Here is a 24,053-nt window from a genome sequence, read left to right on the forward strand (position 1 = left end):
AGAGAGAGAAGAGAGAAGGAAAATGTGTGTTTGTGTGAGTGTGTGTGTCCTTAGATTTGGCAATTGCTGACGAGATCACACTGTAAGGCAAAAAGGTGGGATTTTATCTGGTGAGTTACTGTGCCTTCCTAAATCAATTTTTGACTGAGTGTCTGGCTCTCAGCTTGATTTACCACTGGCTTTTTGAAAATGAAAATGTTAGACTAAGCAGGAACTGAGACAAAAGTCTGCCAAAACAAGAAGGACCTTTGGTTTCAAAAGCCTAGCGAAAGTCAGTAAATAATGCCTTTTTGGGGAAATAAATTCATGCAGTTAATAAACCAAAATGTGTTTAATTGATAAATTCCAAATGAATAACATACATCTATTATATTTTGTATTCTTTGTGCCAATAGAATGTACAAATAACTTGACCTGAAGTCTAATGTAATAACTACAATGAATCCAGAAACATTTATAATCAGTGTGGGGAATGTCAGTTTGGCAATATGCTCTAGGATAAAAGTGTGCAGTTGCAGTTCACCTTGAATTCCAAGGAAAGGGAACTACTTTAACTGCATCAGTTTCCTATTGCTGCTGTTGCAATTTACCAGTACACAGTGGCTTAAAACAACACGATCTTACAGTTTGGAGGTGAGAAGTCCAAAGTGGGTTTTATGGGCTAAAATCAAGGTATCTGCAGGGCTCTGGAAACTCTAGGGAAGAATCCACATCCTTGCCTTTTCCAGCTTCTAGAGGCTGCTTGCATTCTTTGGCTCATGGCCCCTTCCTCCATCTTCAAAGCCAGCGGTATAGCATCTTCAGATGTCTCTCTTTCTCCCTTACCTCTGCTTGTGTCATTACATATCCTTCTCTGGCTTTAACTCTCCTGCCCTCCTCTCTCCATTATAAGGACCCTTGTGATTATGTTGGACTCATATATAATCTGGGAAAGCATCTCCTTCTCAAGAGCCTTATTTTAATCACATCTGCAAAATCCCGTTTGCCATGTTAAGTAACATATTTACAAGTTTCAAGTGATTAGCTCATGGACATCTTGGGCTGGGGGAGGACATTATTCCTCCTACCACAATGACTATAGCACTAAAGTTTTGTTTGTTTAAAAGTTACTCTGGTACTTTTGACATTAAATTGAAGATATTGAGTGTAAAAGATAAATGTCAAGGGAATTAATAAATTTCTCCTGTATTTAGATTTTTAATTCTTTAGCTTTTAGCGCTTTGTCAAAAAAAAAATTCCCTTCTATGTAACACAAAGTCTCTTTCATGCTTATGAAACCTAACAAAGATAAAAGATTGTTTTGAGTGTGGTTATGTGGAATCTCTACAAATGCAGAATCACCATGGTATTATATGAATGCACTATAAAAGCTACAAGATACACATTGAGAAAAAAGATGGAAGGATGGAAATGGTGGATGGATGGATGGATAGAGATAGATAGATAGATAGATAAAGGAATGAAGGGAAGGAAAGGGGAAGGAAGAAAGGATGAAAGGAAGAAAGGGGGGAAAGGAAGGAATTAGATCAGTGGTTCTCAACTGGGGACGATTTTGCCCCTCAGGGACGATGTCTGGAGACATTTTTGGTTGTTACAACTTGGAAGGGTGCTACTGGCATCTGGTGGATGAGGGCTGGGGTGCTGATAAACATCCTGTAATGCACAGGACAACCCCTCACAACAAAGAATTGTCCAAACCATAATGTCAATAGTGCCAAGATAGAGAAACCCTGACAGTTAGATTTTTGTAACTCACCATTTAAAACACTGTTTGGTACAGAGTAAGCCTTTAATGAATATTCATAGAACTGAATGTAAACATTCCAGAGGAAAAAAAATTGTTTTGTGGTTAACAGAATAGACTGTGCTCAGACTCCCTGGACTCAATTCCTGCTCCTGTTAGTTGTTCAGTGCTGAGAAGTTACTTAGCTCCTAGCATGCCTCAGTTCCCTTGTCTGTTAACAGGGGATAGGAATAGAGTCATGAGGAGTATTAAATTATGTAATCGATAGAAATAGTTCAGCACATTTCCTGGCCCATGGTATGGGCTTAATAAATGTGTGCTATTATTATTTGTCAAAATCCCAACCAAATTGCCAAATGGCAAATCATAGGAGAGAATGCTTTAAAGATAAAATAATTTCACTGTTATAAAAATCAGTTAAACTATTTAAATTGAATAGAAGAATATATTTTTTAGCTCATTATAAGAGGCAGAATGGTGTAATAGAAAAAAGGAAGGCGACCCAATATCAGGTTTTGTCAGAGAAAAAGAGATTTTTCTGGATTCTTTTAGAGCCCACTTAACATATCAAGAGATGAGCCTGGCCAACTAATAAAGCTCGCTAAAACCGTTTACACACAGAATCACCAAACCTTAATTTGTGCTAGGCTATGGGCTGCAGGTCGTTACCCTCCCCCCCACCCCCAGCACCCTTTGTCGACTTGTCCAATTTATAATGGGAGTCAGCTCCTCCTTCCACCAACACTCATGTGGTGTGGTGTTCCTGAAACCAGGTAAGGGATTTCACAGTCCCAGCTGTCAAATACACAGACGCTCACACTCATTTCTACTGCCCTGAGACGTGTATATCCGATGTCTCAGAGCTGAGCAATGGGAAGGTTGTGGATAAAGGTGAAAGCAGAGTGGCTTTTTGCTGATTTCCCTTTGGGGCAATCACGTGGGAGGTAGAGGCCCAGTTTAACTCCCAGAAACCTTCTTGGGCTTCTCCAGAAAAAAGAAGGGGGAGGAGAAGATGCCATAGATAGTTCCTACCAAGGACAAAGCACCCCATCGCTAGAACCACGTGGACCTAGGACAATGGAGGCATCACAGCCAGACCTCAGGGGGCAGGTGGTGCTGGTCGGGGAGGGAGGATGGTGCCAGTTACCCTGGGCCCTGGAGAGCTGATACCATGATTCCACTTGCAAAACCACAGATGCCTTACCTGAGACCCGATGAGCCAGAGGGCAGTACGAGGGCTGCCCTTGGCTCCAAAAGCTCCAGATTCCCCTTTTGACACCGGCCATCCATGTGAGTCTTTCTTCTTCATAGACCCAGATGTCATCTTGGACCGTGTCAGGGGCGGAGGGAGTATACGGAAGGCAAAAGACTGGGATTTATCCAAAAGAGTTATCTAAAGAGGCTATATTATTGAATCAGGCAGACTTACTGATTGGAACAAATTAATCCAAAAGAGTTATCTAAAGAGGCTATATTATTGAATCAGGCAGACTTACTGATTGGAATAAATTATTGACTCTGATATTCAACCTAAAATCAAGTTTTAATACTCAATGGGATTAGGGCTTGAAGGATAAGCTATAAAAAAAATAACAATAATAAGGAAGTGACATCTTCCCTTGCACATCTGAGTGCAGTGTGAGAAAATATGTGACCCTGCAACTCTAGGGAAGGAGTGTTTCTATTTCAGCCGATTTTATTGCTTTTATTACCCCAGGCACATATTCAAGGCCTCCTCAGATTTTCTCCCACTCTGAGCCTTGAAACCATGCCACGGCACATACTGGTTGCTAAGTCATTTTTCTCCCATCAGTAGTCTAAGCTTCTCCAAGAATTCTTCCTAAATCATCAAAGAGCTTACAAATTCCCTGGTTCCACCTCATTCAACTTACCATTTCCTTCTCCACTGTATCCAGTTTTTCACTTACCTCATTATTCCTAATACTTCATATTAGCATTCAATTGTTTGTTTCTTCTTTTATTTTGTATCTTTTATATATATGAGTCAGTATTTCCCAGACTAAACTGCAGGCTTGTAGAAGGCAAGTATCAAATGTTTGTTATTCATTGCCTTATGCAATTCTACAGACCAGTAAATGTTTCTAAATGTTCTTGGTTGGTAAAATTAAATTATTTTATTATGGAACAAGGTTTCAGTGAAATGGAGGCTCTTCTGTTCTTTTTTTCCATTAGTTTCTGTAATGAAGATGATACATGAAATAGAATTCAGTGAAATCTTGCAACTTCTTCACCCTTGTCAGGTGACTTCTGACCCAACAGTAAATGTGCTTATAACTGAACTAGTCTCCTCTTTTCAAGAAATCCAACACAAGTTGATTTCATTATTGCATTAAAGTTTAATTAGTTGTTAAAGAAAGTTTTCCAGATATGAAGCAATAACTTGAATTCCTCCCTCAGATTGCTGCCCCCAGGTTAGACCATGGGCCTAGTGTTTGATAGCAATTGCTAAATTATCTGGCAACTTTAGGAATGTATATTTTTAACATATAGAGTTATCCTAAAATATAGCAGAAAGAGGATGGAAGACACTGAGATTTCTTGATTGCCTATGTGCCAGAAATCTTAATTGATTATTGATATTTACCTAATCTAATCCTTAAAAACATTCATTAATTTATTTATTGTAATCATTATTAAGTGCTTACAATATGCCAGCATATTGGGTGCTGAGACTACAGAAATGAATCAAACAGATTTGGTGACTTCCTTTATGAAATTTGCAACCTAACTAGGAAAACAACTATGAATAAACCATCAAAAAATAGAATATGCTGATGGCTGAGTGAGGAATCTATTGAAGGTGTGTAGAGAGGAATCTGACAGACTAGCAGTTTAGGGAAGGCTTTCCCAAGGAGATACAGATTAAGCAGACCTGATGTATGAGTTAAATTAACTGAATAAAGATTTTTTAAAGGGTTTTACACCAAGGGGACTACATGCAGTAAGGCCTGAATATGAAAGATTGTCCTGTATCTTCAAGAAACTGCAAGAAGTCGAGAGAGAGTTGTACAATGAGTTTGCAAGGCTGTGGTGGGCTTTGGAAGCTATATTAAGGAGTGGGGAGGGGGCTTTAACCTAAAAGTAAAGAGAAAACATTGAAGGATTTAATTAGATGAGAGTAGCATCATTGGAGTTGATATTATTGTTGATCTTGTTGTTGAAGATGGTCTGGTTAAGAGTGAAGATGAACTGAAAGGAAGTGAGTCTGGGTGTGTGTTAGGAGAGCCTTGTTGCATACACCAATGAGATGTGGTAGTTGCTTTGATCAGGGTGACAGCAGTGGAACTGGAGAAAAGTGGATGAGTTGGAACATATGTGAGAGGTGGAGTTGACAACACTTGGTAGCTTAGTGAATGGGGGGAATGGAGGCAGAAAGGAGAATCCAGAATGATTCCCGGGTGGCATTTACAGAGATGGGACATGCAAGATAGGAACAGGTTTTGGAGAGAAGGTAATGAGCTGATACGGGATGTTCTGAGTGAGTTGTCTAAAAGACTTGTCTAAGAGGTGGTTGTATCCTGGACTCTGGGTCTCAAGAAAATGGTCTGCCCTGAAGTTATACATAGATTTGGGCATAGTAGCACATACATAGTAGTTGAAAATAAATGAAAATAGATTCATGAGCTCATTCAGGGAGAGTATGTGAAATGAGGACAGACTAGGACCTGAAACATAGGCCTCAAGGATACCAACATTTAAGGGTCAAAAAGAGAAGGAATAGCAGGCAAAGTTCATTATAATGAGTTCCATCTTTTGGACGAAGGAATGAAGATGAAGATAATTAATTTCTCTGATTAATAGAAAAGTCAGAATTCAGGCCCGAATCTTTCTATCTTCCAAATCCACCTTTGGAATTCTTCATGTTTAGTATGCAAGAATAATTTTTGAAGACTTTCTCTGAGCCAGGCCCTCTATTAGTCTTTTTACATACATTAATAGATTTTCAGAGCAATCTACCTGTAAGTTAAGTATCATTATTTTCTCCAACACGTGGTTGAGGAACCTGAGACTTAGAGAGGTTAGCTAACTTCTCCAAGTTTACACAACTAGTACATCACATGAATTTAATCCCATTTCCCTTGCTCAAGTCCATGCTTTTAACCAGTATATCCATTAATACAGTGGTTCTTAAACTTTAGCATGCAATTACCTTGAGGGCTTCTTAAAACACAGATTACTGGGCAACAGCCCCTGAGTTTCTGATTCTGGAGATGAGTGGGGGTCTGAGAATTTGCTTTCCTAACTAGTTCCCAAGTGCTGCTGATGCTACTGGTCCAGGGACCACAAAGAACCACTGAATTAGGGAAAAGTAGAATGACTTTAGCAAAGAAACTCAAAAATATTATGGGTGAAGTAAGATAAAAATTATTTCTCTATCACATTACAGGCTGGTCAGGCATGAGGTTATTCTGGAACCTAGATCCCTTCTATTTCATCACTCTGGTGGAAGTCATGCCACCTCTTCATTTACATTGCAGCCCATGGAACAGAAAAGAAAGAAATCCAAAGCAAGTCAATTCCTTCTAAGCAAGTGATACTGAAGTTGCAGTCTTCACATTCAAACATATTAGACTGACTAGCCATATGCCCAGTTAAACCATAACTACTATGGAAGAACCAGAAGATGGGTTTGGGGCGACAATTAGCAGCCTGCCAAAATAATATATTGCCATCAACTTTTCAATTTATAAAATAATAATCAGGTACAAATTAGTTAATGCATACTAAATCATTAACACGCAGGTACAGCATATTAAAATGCATATAAAGAAATTTTATTTGAAAATATTTTTATTTACCCACTCCTATAAATTCTAAAACAGAATCCATTTCTTATCCATGCCAAGTAATTCAAGAAAGGTCCTATTTCTTCTTGACATAGACTCTACACAACAAGCTGTCTATTTTCTTCACATAATTAAAAATATTTATTAGCATTATGTATATATGCATTATATAGAGAGATATGTGTGCATATATATGTATGTAAATATATGCATGTAAATACATACACATAGACATATATATTTCAGTTAAGGCTCAATTTAGCATTACCTGATTATAAATTTATTTTCCTAATTTAAAATAATATTCAACATATTTAGCATTGTGTTGTCTCTCTGCTGTAATTGCCATTTTTCCACTTCAATCCCTATCAGACAGCATTTTTCACCACAACTGTTGTCCTATGACATCTCAGATTAGGAATCATTACTTTATTTAAAAGATACATTATATTTGCACTGCAATGTTAAGTACTGTACAAGTGTTTTAGCCATAATCAAATTTTTCACTTCGGTAAAAAAAAAAATCCCACATTTTCCTCCCTGTGCTCCTTTCAGGCTGTCGTAGTGTAACTTTCCTAGGCATGCCATCAAGGTAAACTTCTGCTTAGATCCTGTTTTCTATCTCAACAATTCATACATGTAAAGATTCAGTTTGGTTATTGACACTGATCGTATCAGTGACACGTAAGAAAGGAGGGGAATAGAGTAGCATTAGCTAGCTTCATAAGCCATTAAAAATCTGCACGATTAGTATTATACCTGAGTTTTATTCAAAATCATGTTGGTAGTCAGCACATGCAGAAGGTAAAAGATACTATGCCCCCAGTGGCACACAGCACCCAGCAGAAAAAGATACTGGCACTACTTTGGTGATACGTTCCATGGGGCCAGGTCCACAACGACAAATCCCTGTTTTTATCTACCAAGGTGCTGCATTTGAAAAAAAAAAAAAAAAAAAAATCAACCAGAGAAACACAGACCAAGAGCTCCTCCTCGAATGAAATGCTTGCAGGTACAGTATAAAAAGTCCTGCCAGCCACAGAAGAGATGTGACTTTCTGAGAGAAGTGGATAATTTTTACTTGATGGTGAACAGTTAAAAGTGAACCAGATGATTAAACTTAATGGAACAGCCACATTAAACTGAAATTAGTAAAAACATGCCTCAGGCAGCCCACAACCTTTTATTTGTTGTTCTTTAACTTCTGTCTTTTACAGTGGCCATGATGAATGACATCACAAAAGAAAAATCCAATTAAAATCTAAGTGCTCAATAAACTCCTAATGTCTGGTTGTCACCACTGCTTTCTCTGCTTTCTATTCCCCAAGAATAGAGAAAAGATCTGGCCCCAGGGGAGTTCAGCGGAAGTGGGGGAGAGTGAAGAGAAGAAAACACGGGCTTCTGGAAGACCCAGATATTGCACTTTGGGGGGATGAGGTTAAATTGTTTTATTATCAGACCATGTCTGAGTGAAGAGATGCATTTTCCCACTCGTTTTCAAATATTGATAAATGAGAAATGGGATCTGCAAAGCAATCCCTGTTCACACTCTTATTTGGCGTCTCTTCTGCCCTTTTATATTGTCTCGGGTGTTTGTCCTATAAGTCATCGAAATGGTCGCTCCTGACAGCTGAAAATAAGTTTCTGATTACTTTTACCTGAATAAATCTTTTGCCCAGATGTGGTATTCACCTACTAAGTGTGCAACAATTACATATTGAAAGTGATGAAAGAAGTGGCCAAGGAGAATCTATAATCTAGTGGAATGCAGAATATAATAAATCACATGTAAAGACAGCAATTGCCACCCGGTAGAAGAATACTGGCTTTAGATAACAGATTTTACCTTAAAGACACTGTGTGTTTGTAAAGTTGGGTTTTCAGAGTCCTCAAAACAAAGTTCTCAAAGTCAAAATAAGAGCACAAAGATGCAATTATTATGAGCTAATTGCTAATCATAACAATATCTTAAATTCGGAAAGGGTTTTATGATTGATAAAATGCCTACTGTACTTTTGTTGCATGTTTACATAGCAATTAATATATTTATATACAGCCTTGTTATCCTTATTATCCTGGTCTTACTGATAAGAATCCTGTTGCAAAGAAGTTAATTGACTGCTTCAGTCTTACATTTGGTAGAGTGAAAGAGAATGAATGCAGCATGCTGATGCCCGGCTGCTGACCATGGGCTGATCTGGAACAAGTCACTGATGGGCAGTGAACTTTGGTTGCTTGCGTTACTCACGAGTTAATGAAATAGCTTTTCAAGAGCTCTCTTCAGTCATTAGAATCTGACGATAGAGAGTTAAACTTTCCCTAGTGGTTCTTTCTCTGTAATCATGGTTTCAAGGTTTCCTTAGCGAATCACATTACACAAATCATGTCAAACTCCTGTTTTACATTTCTTATTGCATTTGTATCACTTCTAAGCAATTTCTTCCCCATTCACTTTTATCTTCCATTATTTCAGACAAATTGCTTTCAAGACTATGACTACTAGTTGTTCAAATAATAGTCTTTTCACCAAGCTCCCCTATTAACTAGCTTTTGCTGTGTGGCATCAGACACAGTTTCCCATTCTCTAAAAACGAGACCACTTTAGTCACTCGATTTCTAATCTTCTGATTCTTTCACAGAAGCTGTGTGATTCTGGAAATCATATAAACAAGAGCCCCTGGGTTTTCTTGACTCTAATGATGGATTAATTAGATCACGTTTTCCGCAGTGTGTTTCTTACAAAACTCGTTGTGGGGGATATCAATATGAGTCCCACCCAAAAAGAATTTTTTAGACAAGAGTGTTTGGGAAATCTAGATGAAACAAAATCTAGTCAATTTCTAACACAGGCATTCAAAGCCTTTAATATGCTAATGGACACTCAGTGACTCCAAAAGGGGGCAGAATAGGAAGTATTTCCCATTTTCCGTCGGTATTCTGTGTAAGTGACATTCCTTGGAATACATGTTTTGAAAGCCTGGATTAGATTATTTTAAAAGTCCCTTTTGCCCTGCGATTCTATTTTCAAATCTGTAGGCACATCTCTGAGCATTTCCTACAACATGAATCAAGAAGATACAGGCTTGGTTTATCTTCTGCTGCTGTTGTAACATAGCAGTTCTAATAAGGTAAAGATCAGCAGCCTCTCCACTACACTGGCCTGGTCTGTATGTAGCTGATATTTCTGACTCTTGGGGTTTATAAATAGGTCTCCTCAATAAAAAGTACTTTTTGAAAAATCTGTGAATTTATCTGAAGAAACTCTGAGACACTGTTTAAACTTTTGCTGGGCAGAGAAAAAGTGGTAAAAGGAAACAATAAGAACTCAGCAGTGTGGAAATAATCTTTAGGATAAGTAACACAAGGTATTTATTCAAGTTAGGATCATCATCTTCCACTGCAAAGGTGTCTTAGCATTCATTTAATTCAGCCCTTTACCCAGAAGCATTTCACTGACAACTAGTTATCAGAGCTCTGTTTAATTACCTTCAGGAACAGGGAGCCCACTACCTAATAAGCCAGGCTTCAATTTTAGGCTTAGCTTTAATATGAGAAGGTCCTTTCTTATATTAAACTAAACTTTGAATTTTAAATATTATTGCTCCAGGTGACCCTGCAAATTATCTAGTCAGGTGATATTCACGGCATCTTCCACGGCATTGCTTAAGATGTTTCTCAAACTTATTGAGTTGAATTTCATAAATAAATAAATATCACATCTTCCCTGAAAACGAATTATAATCTCCATCATGTTAAACTCAAGGAGATTGACTACCTTCCCGATACTCACCAATATAGTAAAGTATAGAGGCATAATGTACCCAGGTCTCTCTTTCAGAAAAGCTCTTTTTTCAATAGTTTATTGTTTCTCAAATATATCTGTAGACATAAAAATGCGGAGCAAAGCGTGTGAGTAAAATCTGAAGCCATTCAACTAAGAAAATGTCAGGGTGTAATAAAAATAGGCATTGCATTCCAGCCAGGCTAGTATGTTCTTGGGGATCTTACTATTAAGCTGGCCCTTAATTTGCCCTTCTTCCAAATAAGGATTACTAAATTATCCCCAAGCTCTGTTCCAGTTCGGCAAAATTCCACAATTATAAGGAAACATGTTCATTAATGAATGGCATGCACTATTAAGGATTTAAGTCAACAGTAAAAAGAAAATGACCTGCATCATTTATATAAGATTGAATGAAAGTTAACACAGCATGCATCATAAAGACAAAACCAATTTAGGATCACATGCTTGACTTTTATTTTCTTTAATTTTGTTTTTCTACACTAGTTACATTCAGACCAGGATAGAGGAGATGGATCACTTAAATATATCCTTTCAGGAGATGGAGCAGGAGATCTCTTCATTATCAATGAAAACACAGGTGACATCCAAGCCACCAGGAGGCTAGACAGGGAGGAAAAACCTGTTTACATCCTTCGAGCTCAAGCTATAAACAGAAGGACAGGGAGACCTGTGGAGCCTGAGTCAGAGTTCATCATCAAGATCCATGACATCAATGACAACGAACCAGTATTCACCGAGGAGGTTTACACAGCCACCGTCCCCGAAATGTCTGATGTCGGTGAGTGAGATGTGAATCTTAGACCAAAAACAATTTCTCCTCTAGTGGGTCAATTGAGTAAAGACTCCTGTGAGTGAAATTTACCGAGTTTAATGAATTTCAATGCTCAATTCTAAGAGTCCCTCTTTCAAACAATACATTTGTATACTTTTGTAAATGCTCCCAATTCCAAATATTACTCTAGTCTTGTTTTACTATTATTTTTAAGGAAGCAGCATTTCCTCTAATGATGGGGGGGGTATGAAAAGCGGCAGGGTGAGAGTGAAAGGTAAAAAGGGAGATCATCTCATCTATGTCTCCCACGTTCAACTCCCAGAGCAGGAGACTTTGCCCTCTTACTTTTCACCACTTTATTTGCTTGAAGACAGTAGGCTTCTCCATTTCTCTTAGCCCACCTTGGTATTAGGCTCCAGGTAAGGACCTTCCCGTCATAAAATAAAAGCCTCAATTTTCAGTTGGGACTAAAGGGTAATTAGAGTTGCTTTAAGTAATTGTATATTTATGAAAAAAACTCAAACATAACTTTTTTTTAAATCCATAAACAATATGCAGATGGTGTCTAGGGGATATATCCTTTACTAATTGGTGGAAATTAAGAGACTTCCATGACTTGTAATATGGTGAATTAATATTTTATGCGTAATTCTACCACCAATTTAATTTTTAATATGTGTGGATTTAATTTGTTTAAATTGGGAGAAGGTAAACAGGATTTAAATTAAGAAAAAGTCCTACTGTGACATCACTCCTAGCCACATTTAAATACTTCGTAGGAAATATTGACGGATTCTAAACTAGTGTTAAAAAGCTATTTTTATTTCCACTCGATGTCAAATTCAAAAGGGCTTTGATTACATAATAAAAACCTTCCTATCATTCTGTGAGTCAGATGTCAGAGATGTTTTGGTTCACAATTCCAAGAGTTGGAAAATACCCAGACCACTGATTCAGTTGTAAAACATCTCAATTTTTCTTAAGTTCTCAACTCATTACTTGAAACCATTTTGCTTTGCTAGGAAAATCACAAACCATTACCAAAGCAGAAAGGAGGACTAAATGTCTTTTAAGAAGAGAATTCACTAGGGAAAACAAAGTTTTCCTCTAACTGGTAAAAGGCAGGATGAATTAATAAAGGATAGTCTCATCTCAGCATCATCCTAGGCTGCTACAAGCAGCTATGCGGGCCATGGATGCACAACTCTGAGGGCACAATTCACTTCTGAAGTCATTATAGAATTGAATATTTATTACAAAAGTGTGGGGGTAGTTGGCATTAATGTGTCTTGAAGAAGGCGAGGTTTTCTTGAATTTGCTTCAAGGCACAGTTATGTTTACATTTAAGATTATCATAAATTAAAATGGCATCTTAAAGAAATTACATAAAGATAGTGGGAAAAGAGCAGAGTGGTATAAATGGACTTACATGTCAAACAGACCCAAGTTTGAAACTATCTCTACTCATAACCAGCAGACGGCCTTGGGCAAGTTACTTGATTTCCCTGATCCTCCAGTTCCACATCTATGAAAAATAGATAATAAATTTCAGCTCCTAAAGGTTATCATGAGGCTTAAACAGGAAAACAGGTGACAATAGTTGCTCAAAACATCCAGATAATCAAATTTTAAAAGCAATCAAATTTTATGTTCATGTCAAATAAGGACATGAATACTTGATTTCTATTAGTGCTCACTCTAAAATCACCTGATGCTCCCATCCTCTCCACCCCCTTGCCAAATTACAGGGATGCTGTAACCAAAGCATCTAGCACCTAACATCGTACAATATATTTGTTCAGTAAATGAAATGGTTAGCTATTACAAAAAGAATATAAAAATTCTAACATTCCCTAAATGTAACTTCCCTGCCTCCTTCGTGGACAGGAGAACTCTAACATAATGATGAACTTAATCAGAGAGTCATACTCATTTTGGAAGTCACAGACCCTTATGAGAATCAAATGAAATCTGTGGACTTCCACTTCCATGAAATATATTTGTAAATATACACATAAAAATCTGCATGGAATTTCAGAGGGTTTACAGTTATTTTGAAGGCTATTAGCTAATAGTAGTCCCTAAAATAAGAATAATGCTCTACAATTATTGCAAGCTCCAGATGTTTATTTTCTGTTGTTCCAATTCTTTTTTTATTAGAGAAATTATAGGCTTATGGAACAATCATGCATAAAATACAGGATTTCCATATGCCACCCTATTATTAACACCTTGAATTGGTATGGTACATTTGTTACAGTTGATGAAAGCACATTTTTATGATTGTAATATTAACCATAGTCTATGATTTAACTTAGGGTTCACTGCTTATGTTGTGCAGTTCCATAGATTTTTTTTTAAATGTTTATTCTTGAAGTGTATTAGGATTCTCTAGGGAAACAGAACCATTGAGATAGATAGATAGATAGATAGATAGATAGATAGATAGATAGATAGATAGATAACGAGATTTTTTTAAGAATTGTCTCATGCAACTGTGGGGATGGGAAAATCCAAATTATGTATGGCAGGCTGCAAGCTGAGAACTCCTATGAAGGTTTTTGATGAATTCCCCAGGAGAAGCTGGCTGACTGAAGTAGAGATGGAATTTCTCTCTTCTGACTGCTGAAATCATCACTTCTCCTTTTAAAGTCCTCAACTGATTGGATGAGACTTCTCTCATTGTTGAAGACACTCTCCTCAGTTGGCTGTAGATGTAATCAGCCATAGATACAATCAACTTACTGATGATTTAAGCCCAAAAAATATCCTCACAGTAACAATTAGGCCAGTGCTTGCTTGACCAAACAATTGGACACCATCACCTGGCCAAGTTGACACATGAACTTAGAAGTATCACAATTCACCCCTTGTCAACTTGGCACCCATGCACATCTCCTTAAACCATACTTAATCTCTAAATAAAAACAATAACAGTCAGATTTTCACTTGACAATAACAGTCATATTTTTACTCAACTGACCTGCATACAATTGGAAATGTACTAACTCTCTCAAGAATAGGGTACAAGTCCTATTCACTCTTAAACATGATATCCTATTTCTTAAATACTATGATATGATGCTAATACAACAAAGGGAACAATATTGGAAAGAAACCAAAGATATTTGATATATATACACACACACACAAAAAAAAAAAACATACAACAAAACACAGAAGAAATTTTTATAACCATTACAGTCCTCACATGGGTCATAGCTCATATTTATCACAACCTTCTTCCACTATCCATTCCATGTTTCCTTAACTCTCAGCAAGCACCTCAACTGAACGTGGTTCTTCTTTGCTTCTTGGGGTGACCCTAACCTTCATTCCTGAATTGGGTTGTTAAAGTTCTTCATTGACTTTAATCATAGGGCCTAGTTATACTAACAGATGCTCTAGGGGAGCTCTTGTATTCCAAGCAAACTTTTCCTTACTTCTATTGCATGACTGCAGTCCTATTTCCCTGACTAGGGCCAGTCACCCCACCCTGTACAGTAATTCCCTTCTTTACCTGTTGATCCAGAGGCATAAGGAGCATGAAGTAGCCAGATGACAGTCTTAACTTCCAGTTCAATAGATTCACTGTTGTATCTCCTGGTGGAAGCACTTCTCCTTTTGCAACTAAGATCTGTACACCAGCCAGAGCTGAAGGCTGCAAGGACAGGAAGAAAAATTTTCCTAGTATATCACCAGGAGTAATAGTGAGTGGTGCCACTCCCATTTCCACCGATGAATCCTGGCTATGGGAGAAACAGCACCGTAGAGTAAATGTTAATTTAAGGTATATATATAATCCTAGAGAACATTGCCCCAGCCATGAAAGGTATTGCCAGCCAGTTGGTACCATAACTGAATCTCCAAAAGGCCATTTCAGTACTGTGAACAGTTGATTGTATGGTATGTGAATATATCTCAATAAAATGGAATTTTTAAAAAATGTCATTTCACCGATCTATCAATCCATCTGCTTCTGGATGATGGGGAACATGGTAAGAACAGTGAATTCCATGAGCATGTGCCCATCCCCTCACTTCATTTGCCATGAGGTGGGGTCCTCTATCAGATGCAGTGCTGTGTGGAATACCGTGACAGTGGATAAGGCATTCTGTAAGCCTACAAATGGTAGTTTGGGAATAAACATTGCATGCAGGGAAGGCAAACCCATATGCAGAGTATGTGTTTCTTTCATTTGGAACAAAATGCTGTCCCTTCCGTGATGGAAGTGGCCCAATGTAATCAGCCTGCCAGGGACTGAGTGTCGGTCTCTGCTGCTGGCAGATTGGGCACTCACCAGTGGCTGTAGCCAGGTTGGCCTTCATGAATGGAAGTCCCTGTTGCTGAGCCCATGCATAACCTCCATCCCTAACAGCCTAGCCACTTTGTTCATGAGCCCATTGAGCAATGATAGGAGTAGCTGGGCTAAAAAGCTGAGTGGCATCCAAGAACAGGTCATTTTTTCCACTTAATTATTAAAATCTTCCTCCACTGAAGTCACCTTTTGGTAAGCATTCATGTGAGACACTAACATCTTTGTGTTTTTGCCCACTCAGAAAGATCTATCCACATACCTCTTCCCCAGACTTCTTTGTCACTAATTTTCCAGTCATGTTCTTTCCAAGACCCTGATCATCCAGGCAAACCATGGGTGAAAGCCCATGAATCAGTATACATATGCACCCCCAGACATTTCTCCTTCCAAACCAGATGGACAACCAGTTGCTCTGCTCAAAGTTATTCCCACTGGGAGTATTTCCTTTCACCACTGTCCTTCAGGGATGTCCCTGAAAGGAGCTATAATTGTCCACTTTCAGGTGGTACCTGTATATATAAAGCAGAACTATCTGCAAAACAGGCCCCAAGTTTTCTCTTCCTCAGTCATCTGATCATAAGAAACTCCCCAAGAAGCCATAGCTGTGGGCTGGGAAAGAGAACTCTCCCCAAGAGTGGGGATAATAAGCATTCAGGCCACTTCCTCATATAACTTATTTGTGCCTTCAGGACCTACTACAACCCTATCTCCTATATACCGCTTTCATTTTATGGAGAGTGCTGTTGTGCATGCCCAACTTTATAGCTTGGTCAGACAACACCTAGCTTATGATAGACCCTCAGATCTCATGGTAATTGGTGGCCGACCATTAAATGTTTGGTATCCAATAGGTCCTAGTAGCAGGGCAAAAGCTATTTCTCAAAAGGAGAGTAGATATCTGCAAAAGATGGAAAGGCTTTGTTCCCAAATCCTAAAAGTGTGCATTGTGATTCTCCTATCTCTATTTGCTACTGACCCTTCTAGAACCATTGGATCTGCTGTATCATATGGCCAAAGTGGCAGAGCAGCTTGAATAGCAGCCTGGACCTGTTACAGAGCCTCATGTTGTTCTGGTGCCCACTTAAAACTGGTAGCTTTTCAAGTTACTTGGTAAATGGGCCAGAGTAGCACACCCAGATGAGAAATAGGTTGTCTCCAAAATCCAGAGAGGCCAACTAGGTATTGTGCATCTTTTTTGGTCATAGGACAACAGCTTGTCCTTCACCTTAGAGGGGATATATCAACATGCCCTACAGCACTAAATACCTAGAAATTTCACTGAGGTAGAAGGACCCTGAATTTTTGTTGGATTTATCTCCCACCAATTGAACACAAATGCCTTACCAGTAAGTCTAGAGTAGTTGCTACTTATTGCTCACTAGGTCCAATCAACATGATATCATCAATGTAATGAACCAGTGTGATGTCTTATAGGAGAGAGACACTATCAAATTCCCTGTGGACTAAATTATAACATAGAGCTGGAGAGTTGATAGACCCATGAAGTAGAACAGTGAAGGTATATTGCTGTCCTTGCCAGCTGAAAGCAAACTGTTTCTGGTGGTCTTTAGTAACAACAATTGAGAAAAAAGCATCTGCCAGCTCAATAGCTGCCTACCAGGTACTAGGAGATGTGTTGATTTGTTCAAGCAACAATACCACATCTGGAACAGCAGCGACAATTGGAGTCACCACCTGGTTAAGTTTACAATAATCCACTATCATCCTCCAAGATCCTTCTGTTTTCTGCACAGGACAAATAGGAGTGTTTAGTGGAGATGTGGTGGGAATCACCATCCCTGCATCCTTCCAGTCCTTGACGGTGGCACTAATCTCTGCAATCCCTCCAAGAATCTGACATTGCTTTTGATTTACTATTTTGCTAGGCAGGGGCAGTTCTAGTGGCTTCCACTTGGCCTTTGCTACCATAATATCCCTCACTCCGTAAGTCAGGGAACCAATATGGGGATTCTGCCAGTTGCAGAGTATGTCTATTCCAATTAACACATTCCCGAAATGGAGAAATAACCGCAAGATGGGTCCAGGGACTTATGGACCCACTATGAGATGGACTGGAACTAAAACTCCACTGATCCCCTGACTTCCATATGCCCCTACTCTAACTGGTGGGCCACGTGATGTTTTGGGTGTTCTGAAATTAATCTCATTTCTGAGCCAGAGTCTAATAATCCGTGAAATGTCTGATCACTTTCTTTTCTGCAATGCACAGTTTCCCTGGTAAAAAGCTATAGGTCTCTTTCAGGAATGCTGGGAGGAAGATGAACAGTATAAATTTTGGGCAGCGTAGCAGGGTCCTTCCCCAAGGGGACCTGGCCTTCCCTTCATCCAAGGGACTCTGGGTCTATAAACTGTCTCAAGTCTGGGAATTGATTAGAGGGCCATGACTCTGTTTTTTTTCTTATTCAAGTTAGACTTTTATTCACTTGACCTAGAATTCTTTCCTTATATAGATCAAGTAAGAATTTATTAGCTTCCCCATCTATTTTACTTCTAGGTACACTATGATCTACTAGCGAATACCATAGGTCTCTGTGAGTCAGACTATTTTGATTGCTGCTTTGAGCCTGCTGTCCATTATGGTAGCCATTCCCACCTTGTCATTGGTGATTCAGTGCTGCCACATGGCTTCTGCCAACCCAGGATCAGATTATCCACAATGCATTTAAGAATCCAATTTCAGTGACAGTAGTTCAAATGAGCCCTTCAGTGGTAATGGAGTTAGTCTCACAAATTTATTCCACAGTCCTGGTAAAAGCTGTGTACTCTGGACATTTCTGGGCTGGGTGAGCAGGTCTTAATGATAAACCCACTCAAACATTCCAATTTTTCTAAGCCTTTGGCTCCCTTCACCTGCATTATACCAGGGCAATTCTGGCATTTCAACCTCAGACAGTATAGGCCAGCTTTTAGTCCATGCTTCAGCCAACCACCTTGACAAACTGTTACAGCCCTTTCTAACCCCTCAAGCTACATTGAATCCAGAATCTCTGCTTAGTGGGCCCATATCAATAAATTCAGCCTTATCCAACTTTACACTCCTTCCACCATTATCCCACACATATTCCCCTGAATTTCTGTCTATATAAATTGTAAAAATCATTCAATTCTTTTTGGAGTGTAGTGCGTCTACTCAGGGGTCACATTTTGTACCTTACATTTTGGGGCTTGTTGAGGTTTCAGTCTGGTTATAGGTCTGAAAGAAAAGAGGGGTTGTGGAGGTGGGTCAAGAGAAGAATTAGAAGTGTCTTGCAAGCCAACTGCTTCAGGGCATTCCATTATAGTTTCATATGGTGAAACAGGATTAATCTCTTCAGACAGAGGAGTGAGGGCTGTTTGCTCAGGGGAGACAGTTACAGGTTTATCAGGTATAGTGGGGTTAATCTCCTTAAGTGGAGGTTGACGATAGGTTCTTCAGGACAGAATGGAGGTTGGGAAGCTGGTTCCTCAGGGCAGACCACTACAGGTTTATCTGGCAAAGATTTAGCATAACTTAGTGTTTCTATGTCCCCACCACCATCATTATCAACCCATATGTCCCCATTCAAATTTTCAGGATTCCATTCCTTTCCAATCAATCCCCTCATTTTAATAGCAGTCACCCTGCCAGATTAGGAATTGAATTTCTGTTGTAATTCAACCACTCAAAAAAGGAGACTCTGGGTCTGGTTTTCAGAAATCTCAAGTCTGAGAATGCACAAAATAAGGTTTTCTTTCAGGACACACATAGAAATTTTCATGTCCCTCATGCAGCACTTAAGTTGGGAATTTGAAGCCTTGAGCTCATACCTTTCTTTTACAACTGTAGCCAGCATATTTAGGAACAACCAGCCAACATGATTAACTACACAAAACTCTGTTAAGGTGTTAAAATCACAGTTGCCCAGAGCCTTCCCTCTTATAAGCATTTGAGTAGCTGTATCCAGATATTTTGCATATCTCTATTGCCAACTTATGCCATGGACTATCAGTGCCATCTTGATTGTTGGAAATAAATTCATTAGTGCCTTTGAATCTAATCAGATTAAAGAACCAATTCCAAAAATCCCAGAACTAATTCAGAAATTTCATTCTTAAGATTCTGTTTCTCAAGAACCATTCCCTGTACCAAAGCTGTATTAGTCTGGGTTCTCTACGGAAACAGAACTGACAATCTCAAAATGTAAATATACGAGATTTTTATAAAAAGTGTCTCATACAACTGTGGGGATAGGTAAGTCCAAATTCTGTAGGGCAGGCCACAAGCTGGAAACTCCTATGAAGGTTTTCGTTGAATTCCCCAGGAGAAGTTGGCTAGCTGACGTAGAAGTGGAAATTCTTTCTTCTGACTGTTGAAATCATTATTGCTCCTTTTAAACTTTCAACTAATTGGATGAGACTTCTCTCATTGTTGAAGGCAATCTCCTTAGTTAATTGTAGATATAATCAACCATTCAATGTAATCAACTTACTGATGAGTTAAGCCCACAAAATATCCTCACAGTAACAATTAGGCCAGTGCTTGCTTGACCAAACAACTGGACACCATCACCAGGGCAAGTTGGCACATGAACTTAACCATGACAAGTACCATATATACAACCTAAAATTTCCTCCTTTTAACTACATAAACACATTCAAATATATAATTCTATTAATTACATTCACAATGTTATGCTGCCATCACCATCTTCCATTACCAAAACTTGTCCATCATCCCAAATAGAAATTCTGTACATTTTAAGCCTTAATTTCCTAGTCCCTACTCCCATGCCATCCTCTGATAACCTATATTCTAGATTCTGATGCTACTAATTTCCCTAGCCTAATTTCACATCAATGAGATAAAATATTTGTCCTTTTGTGTCTGGCTTATTTCACTCAACATGAAATCTTCAAGATTCATCCATATTGTCACATGTCAGAATTTCATTCCTTTTTAGGCTGAATAATATTCCATTGTATGCATATACCACACTTGATTTATCTACTCCTTGTTTAGCAGACACTTGGGTTGCTTGTTTCTTTGGGCAATTGTGAATAATGCTGCTATGAACATCAGTGTGCAAATATCTGTTTGCATCCTTGCTTTCAACTCTTGGGGTATACACCTAGAAATGGGATTGCCAGGTCATATGGTAATTCTATCACAACTTTCCAAGGAACCAACAAACTGTCATCCACAGTGGCTACACCATTTTACACTCCCACCAGCAATGAATAATTGTTCCTATTTCTCCACATCCTCTCCAACACTTATAATTTTCTTGCTTTTTTTCGATATTAGCCATTCTAGTGGATGTGAAATGGTTTCTTATTGTAGTTTTGATTCACATTTCCTCGATGGCTAATGATGTTATGCATCTCTTCATGTGCATTGTAGCTATTTGTATATCTTCTTTGGAGAAATGTCTATGCAAGTCTTTTGTCCATTTTTTAATTGAATTGTCTTGTTATTGTTGAGTTTAAGGATTTCTTTATATACTCTAAATATTATACCCTTATCAGATATGTGCTTTCCAAATATTTTCTCCTGTTAGGTAGGTTGTCATTTTATTTTCATTATAAAGTCTTTTGAGGCACAAAAGGTTTTAATTTTGATGGGTCCTATTTTTCTATTTTTACTTTTGTGGCTTGTGCTTTCAGTATAAAGTCCAAGAAACCATTGCCTAACACAAAGTCCTGAAGATGCTTCCTTATATTTTCTTCTAGGAGTTTTATAGTTCTGTCTCTTATATTTAGGTCTTTATTCCATTTTGAGTTTATTTTTGCATGTGTTGTGAGGTAGGCGGTCTACAGTCTTTTGCAAAGGAGATCCAGTTTTCCCAGCACCATTTGTTGAAGACACAGTTCTTTCCCAGTTGAGTGGTCCTTGCCACCAGGTCAAAAATTAGTTGGCCAAAAATGTAAGGGTTGATTTCTAAGCTTCCAGTTCAATTCCATTGGTCTATAGGATGGTACTCGTGCTGTGCTGTTTTGATTACTATGGCTTTGTAATAACTTTCAAGCTCAGGAATTGTGAGTCCTCTAACTTTGTTCTTTTTCAAGACAGCTTTGGCTATTCAGGGATCCTTACCCTTCCATATAAATTTTGATGATTAGCTTTCCCATTTCTGCAAAGAAGTTTGTTGGAATTTTGATTGGTATTGCATTGAATCTGTAAATCACTATGGGTAGAATTAACACCTAAACAATATTTAGTTTTCCAATCCACAAATATGGAATATCCTTCCATTTATTTAGATCTTCCTTGATTTCTTTCAGTAATGTTTTATAGTTTTCTGTGTACAAGCCCTTTACATCTTCATTAGATATTCATAGATTCTTTTAGTTGCTATTGTAAATGGATTTTTTTTTCTTGATTTCTTCTTCCAGTTGTTCATTGCTAGTGTATAAAAACACAGCTGAAGTTGAGGTATTGATCTTGTATTCTGACACTTTGCTAAGTTCATTTATTAGGTCTAGGAGCTTTGCAGTAGATTTTTTTCAAGATTTTCTGTATGTAGTATCATGTCATCTGCAAATGGGAAAACTTTTACTTCTTCCTTTCCAATCTGGATGCCTTTTGTTTTGGTTTTTCACTTGCCTCATTGCTCTGGCTAGAACTTCCACTACATGTTGAATAACAGTGGTAACTGTGGGAAAGCTTTCAGCCTTTCACCATTAAGTAGAATGTTATCTGTGGGTTTTTCATATATAATATTTATCATGTTGAGGAAATTTCCTTTTATTCTTAGTGTTCAAAGTGTTTTTATCCAGAAGGGCTCTGGATATTGTCAGATGGCTTTTCTGTGCCAATTGAGATGATCATGTGGTATTTTTTCTTCATTCTGTCAATATGATGTATTATGTTAATTGTAATTATGTAATGTCCTATGTTGACCCACCTTGGCATACCAGGGATAAGTTCCACTTGATCCTAGTGTGTAATTTTTTAATGTGATCTTGAAAATGGTTTGCTAGTATTTTGTTGAGGATTTTTGCATCTCTAGTCATAAGGAATATTGGTCTGTAATTTTTTTCTTGTGGTATCTTTACCTGACTTTGGTAGGAGGGTGATGTTGGCCTCATAGAATGAATTAGTGATGTTCCCTCCTCTTCAATCCTGTGAGCAGGATTGGTGTTAATTCTCCTTGGAATATTTTTAAAATTCCCCTGTGACGCCATCTGGTCCTGGACCACTTAATTCTTTAATCCAAAACTACCTTTTATAAGGTCTTATCACTTAAGGTCCTCTTATTTTCAAGTAAGAGAAAACCCAACTCAAACTAATTTAAACGATAATAGCACTTACTTGTCACATTACATAAGTCCAAATGTAAAGTGAGCTTTGAATATGGTTTGATCTGGGTTCTGGCTGTTTCTCTGTAATATTCTGTCCTTCTCAGTGGGTCAGCTTTGTCCTCAGGCCAACATCTCTTAAGATCACAAAATAGCTGCTGCATTTTGCAGGCTTCACATCAGCACATCACAGTCCAGGAAAAGGACATCTATGAAACAGAATTCACAGCAAAATCATGAGTATCCCCATGATTGGACAACTCCTAAACTAATAATTATGGACAAAGAAATACAAGATGCTCACTTAGGCCTGGCTAATTTGAAAGATTAACTGTAGCAAGAGTCCAGTCAAATTCTACCTTATAGATGCATTGGAATCATTCCTGCTCAAAGTCGTGATCATTTGCATGCAAATCTTTAACCTAATCCTTATGGTATTTCTAAATGTTGATCATATTCCTTCAGCGTTAGAAACCCAAGGATTTTTAACCTAGCATCCTAGTGAAGTACTACACTTCCTTGCCACAATGGTTTGTATAATATAAGATTATGCTTTCTCTTTGTCTGTGTGTATCAAAAATCACTAATGGACCCTCAACTTATTTTCAATTCATGTTTTTCTCCTTACAGGCACATTTGTTGTCCAAGTCACTGCAACCGATGCTGATGATCCAACATACGGCAACAGTGCCAAAGTTGTCTATAGTATTCTGCAGGGACAGCCCTATTTTTCAGTTGAATCAGAAACAGGTTAGAATTCTTTTTTAATCTTCTTTTTACAATCTGTAATTTTAATTGACACACTCAGCTGAGCTAGCAGATTTTTAATAAAAACAATCAGTGTGATTGAATTTCTGTTAGGTTCATCTGCCAAGCACCAATGATGCATTTCTAAACATGACATCTGGATCATTTTAATCAAGAAATCTGACAATGAATCTTCCATCCACCATGTTTATATAAGGTAGATTCAGAAAAATTATACTTGGCTTTAGTTTTCCTTTCAGTTTTGGGTGAAGCTAAGAGGCCAACCACTTCTGATTGCCATTAGGGCTGTTTGCAGATATTCCAATTCTTCTTTTTCTGGTTACTTGGTAGCATTGTAACTTCCCACCCTGCTCCAAAGCCAATGTAGCTAGGTGATTTATTTAAGCCAATAAAATGAGAGTGGCAATGACATGAGTCACTTCCAGGCGGAAATTTTAGAGCTGCTGCACAATCTGCCATATCCTTTCTCTTTACTACAGTGATCGTGGAAATTTATGTTGAGGTGGGGTCTGAAGACTGAATGCAAGAATATTATGATGGGTGCAACTTCCTGCCAACCT

The 24,053-nt window shown here is 38.2% G+C and overlaps 1 protein-coding gene across 3 annotated transcripts in view; it reads left to right on the forward strand.

Moving 5' to 3' along the window:
• The window catches only part of CDH6 (cadherin 6), a 132,250-nt gene that overhangs the window by 81,983 nt on the left and 26,214 nt on the right, over positions 1 to 24,053 (forward strand). For all 3 annotated transcript variants that reach the window (XM_037798906.1, XM_037798907.1, XM_037798908.1), the window contains 2 exons: positions 10,841 to 11,135; positions 23,356 to 23,475. In XM_037798906.1, the coding sequence (XP_037654834.1) occupies positions 10,841 to 11,135; positions 23,356 to 23,475 (415 nt within the window). The remainder of the gene's footprint in view (positions 1 to 10,840; positions 11,136 to 23,355; positions 23,476 to 24,053) is intronic.

Source organism: Choloepus didactylus, chromosome 11 (assembly GCF_015220235.1).
Source record: "Choloepus didactylus isolate mChoDid1 chromosome 11, mChoDid1.pri, whole genome shotgun sequence".
In the NCBI taxonomy this organism is placed as follows: Eukaryota; Metazoa; Chordata; class Mammalia; order Pilosa; family Megalonychidae; genus Choloepus; species Choloepus didactylus.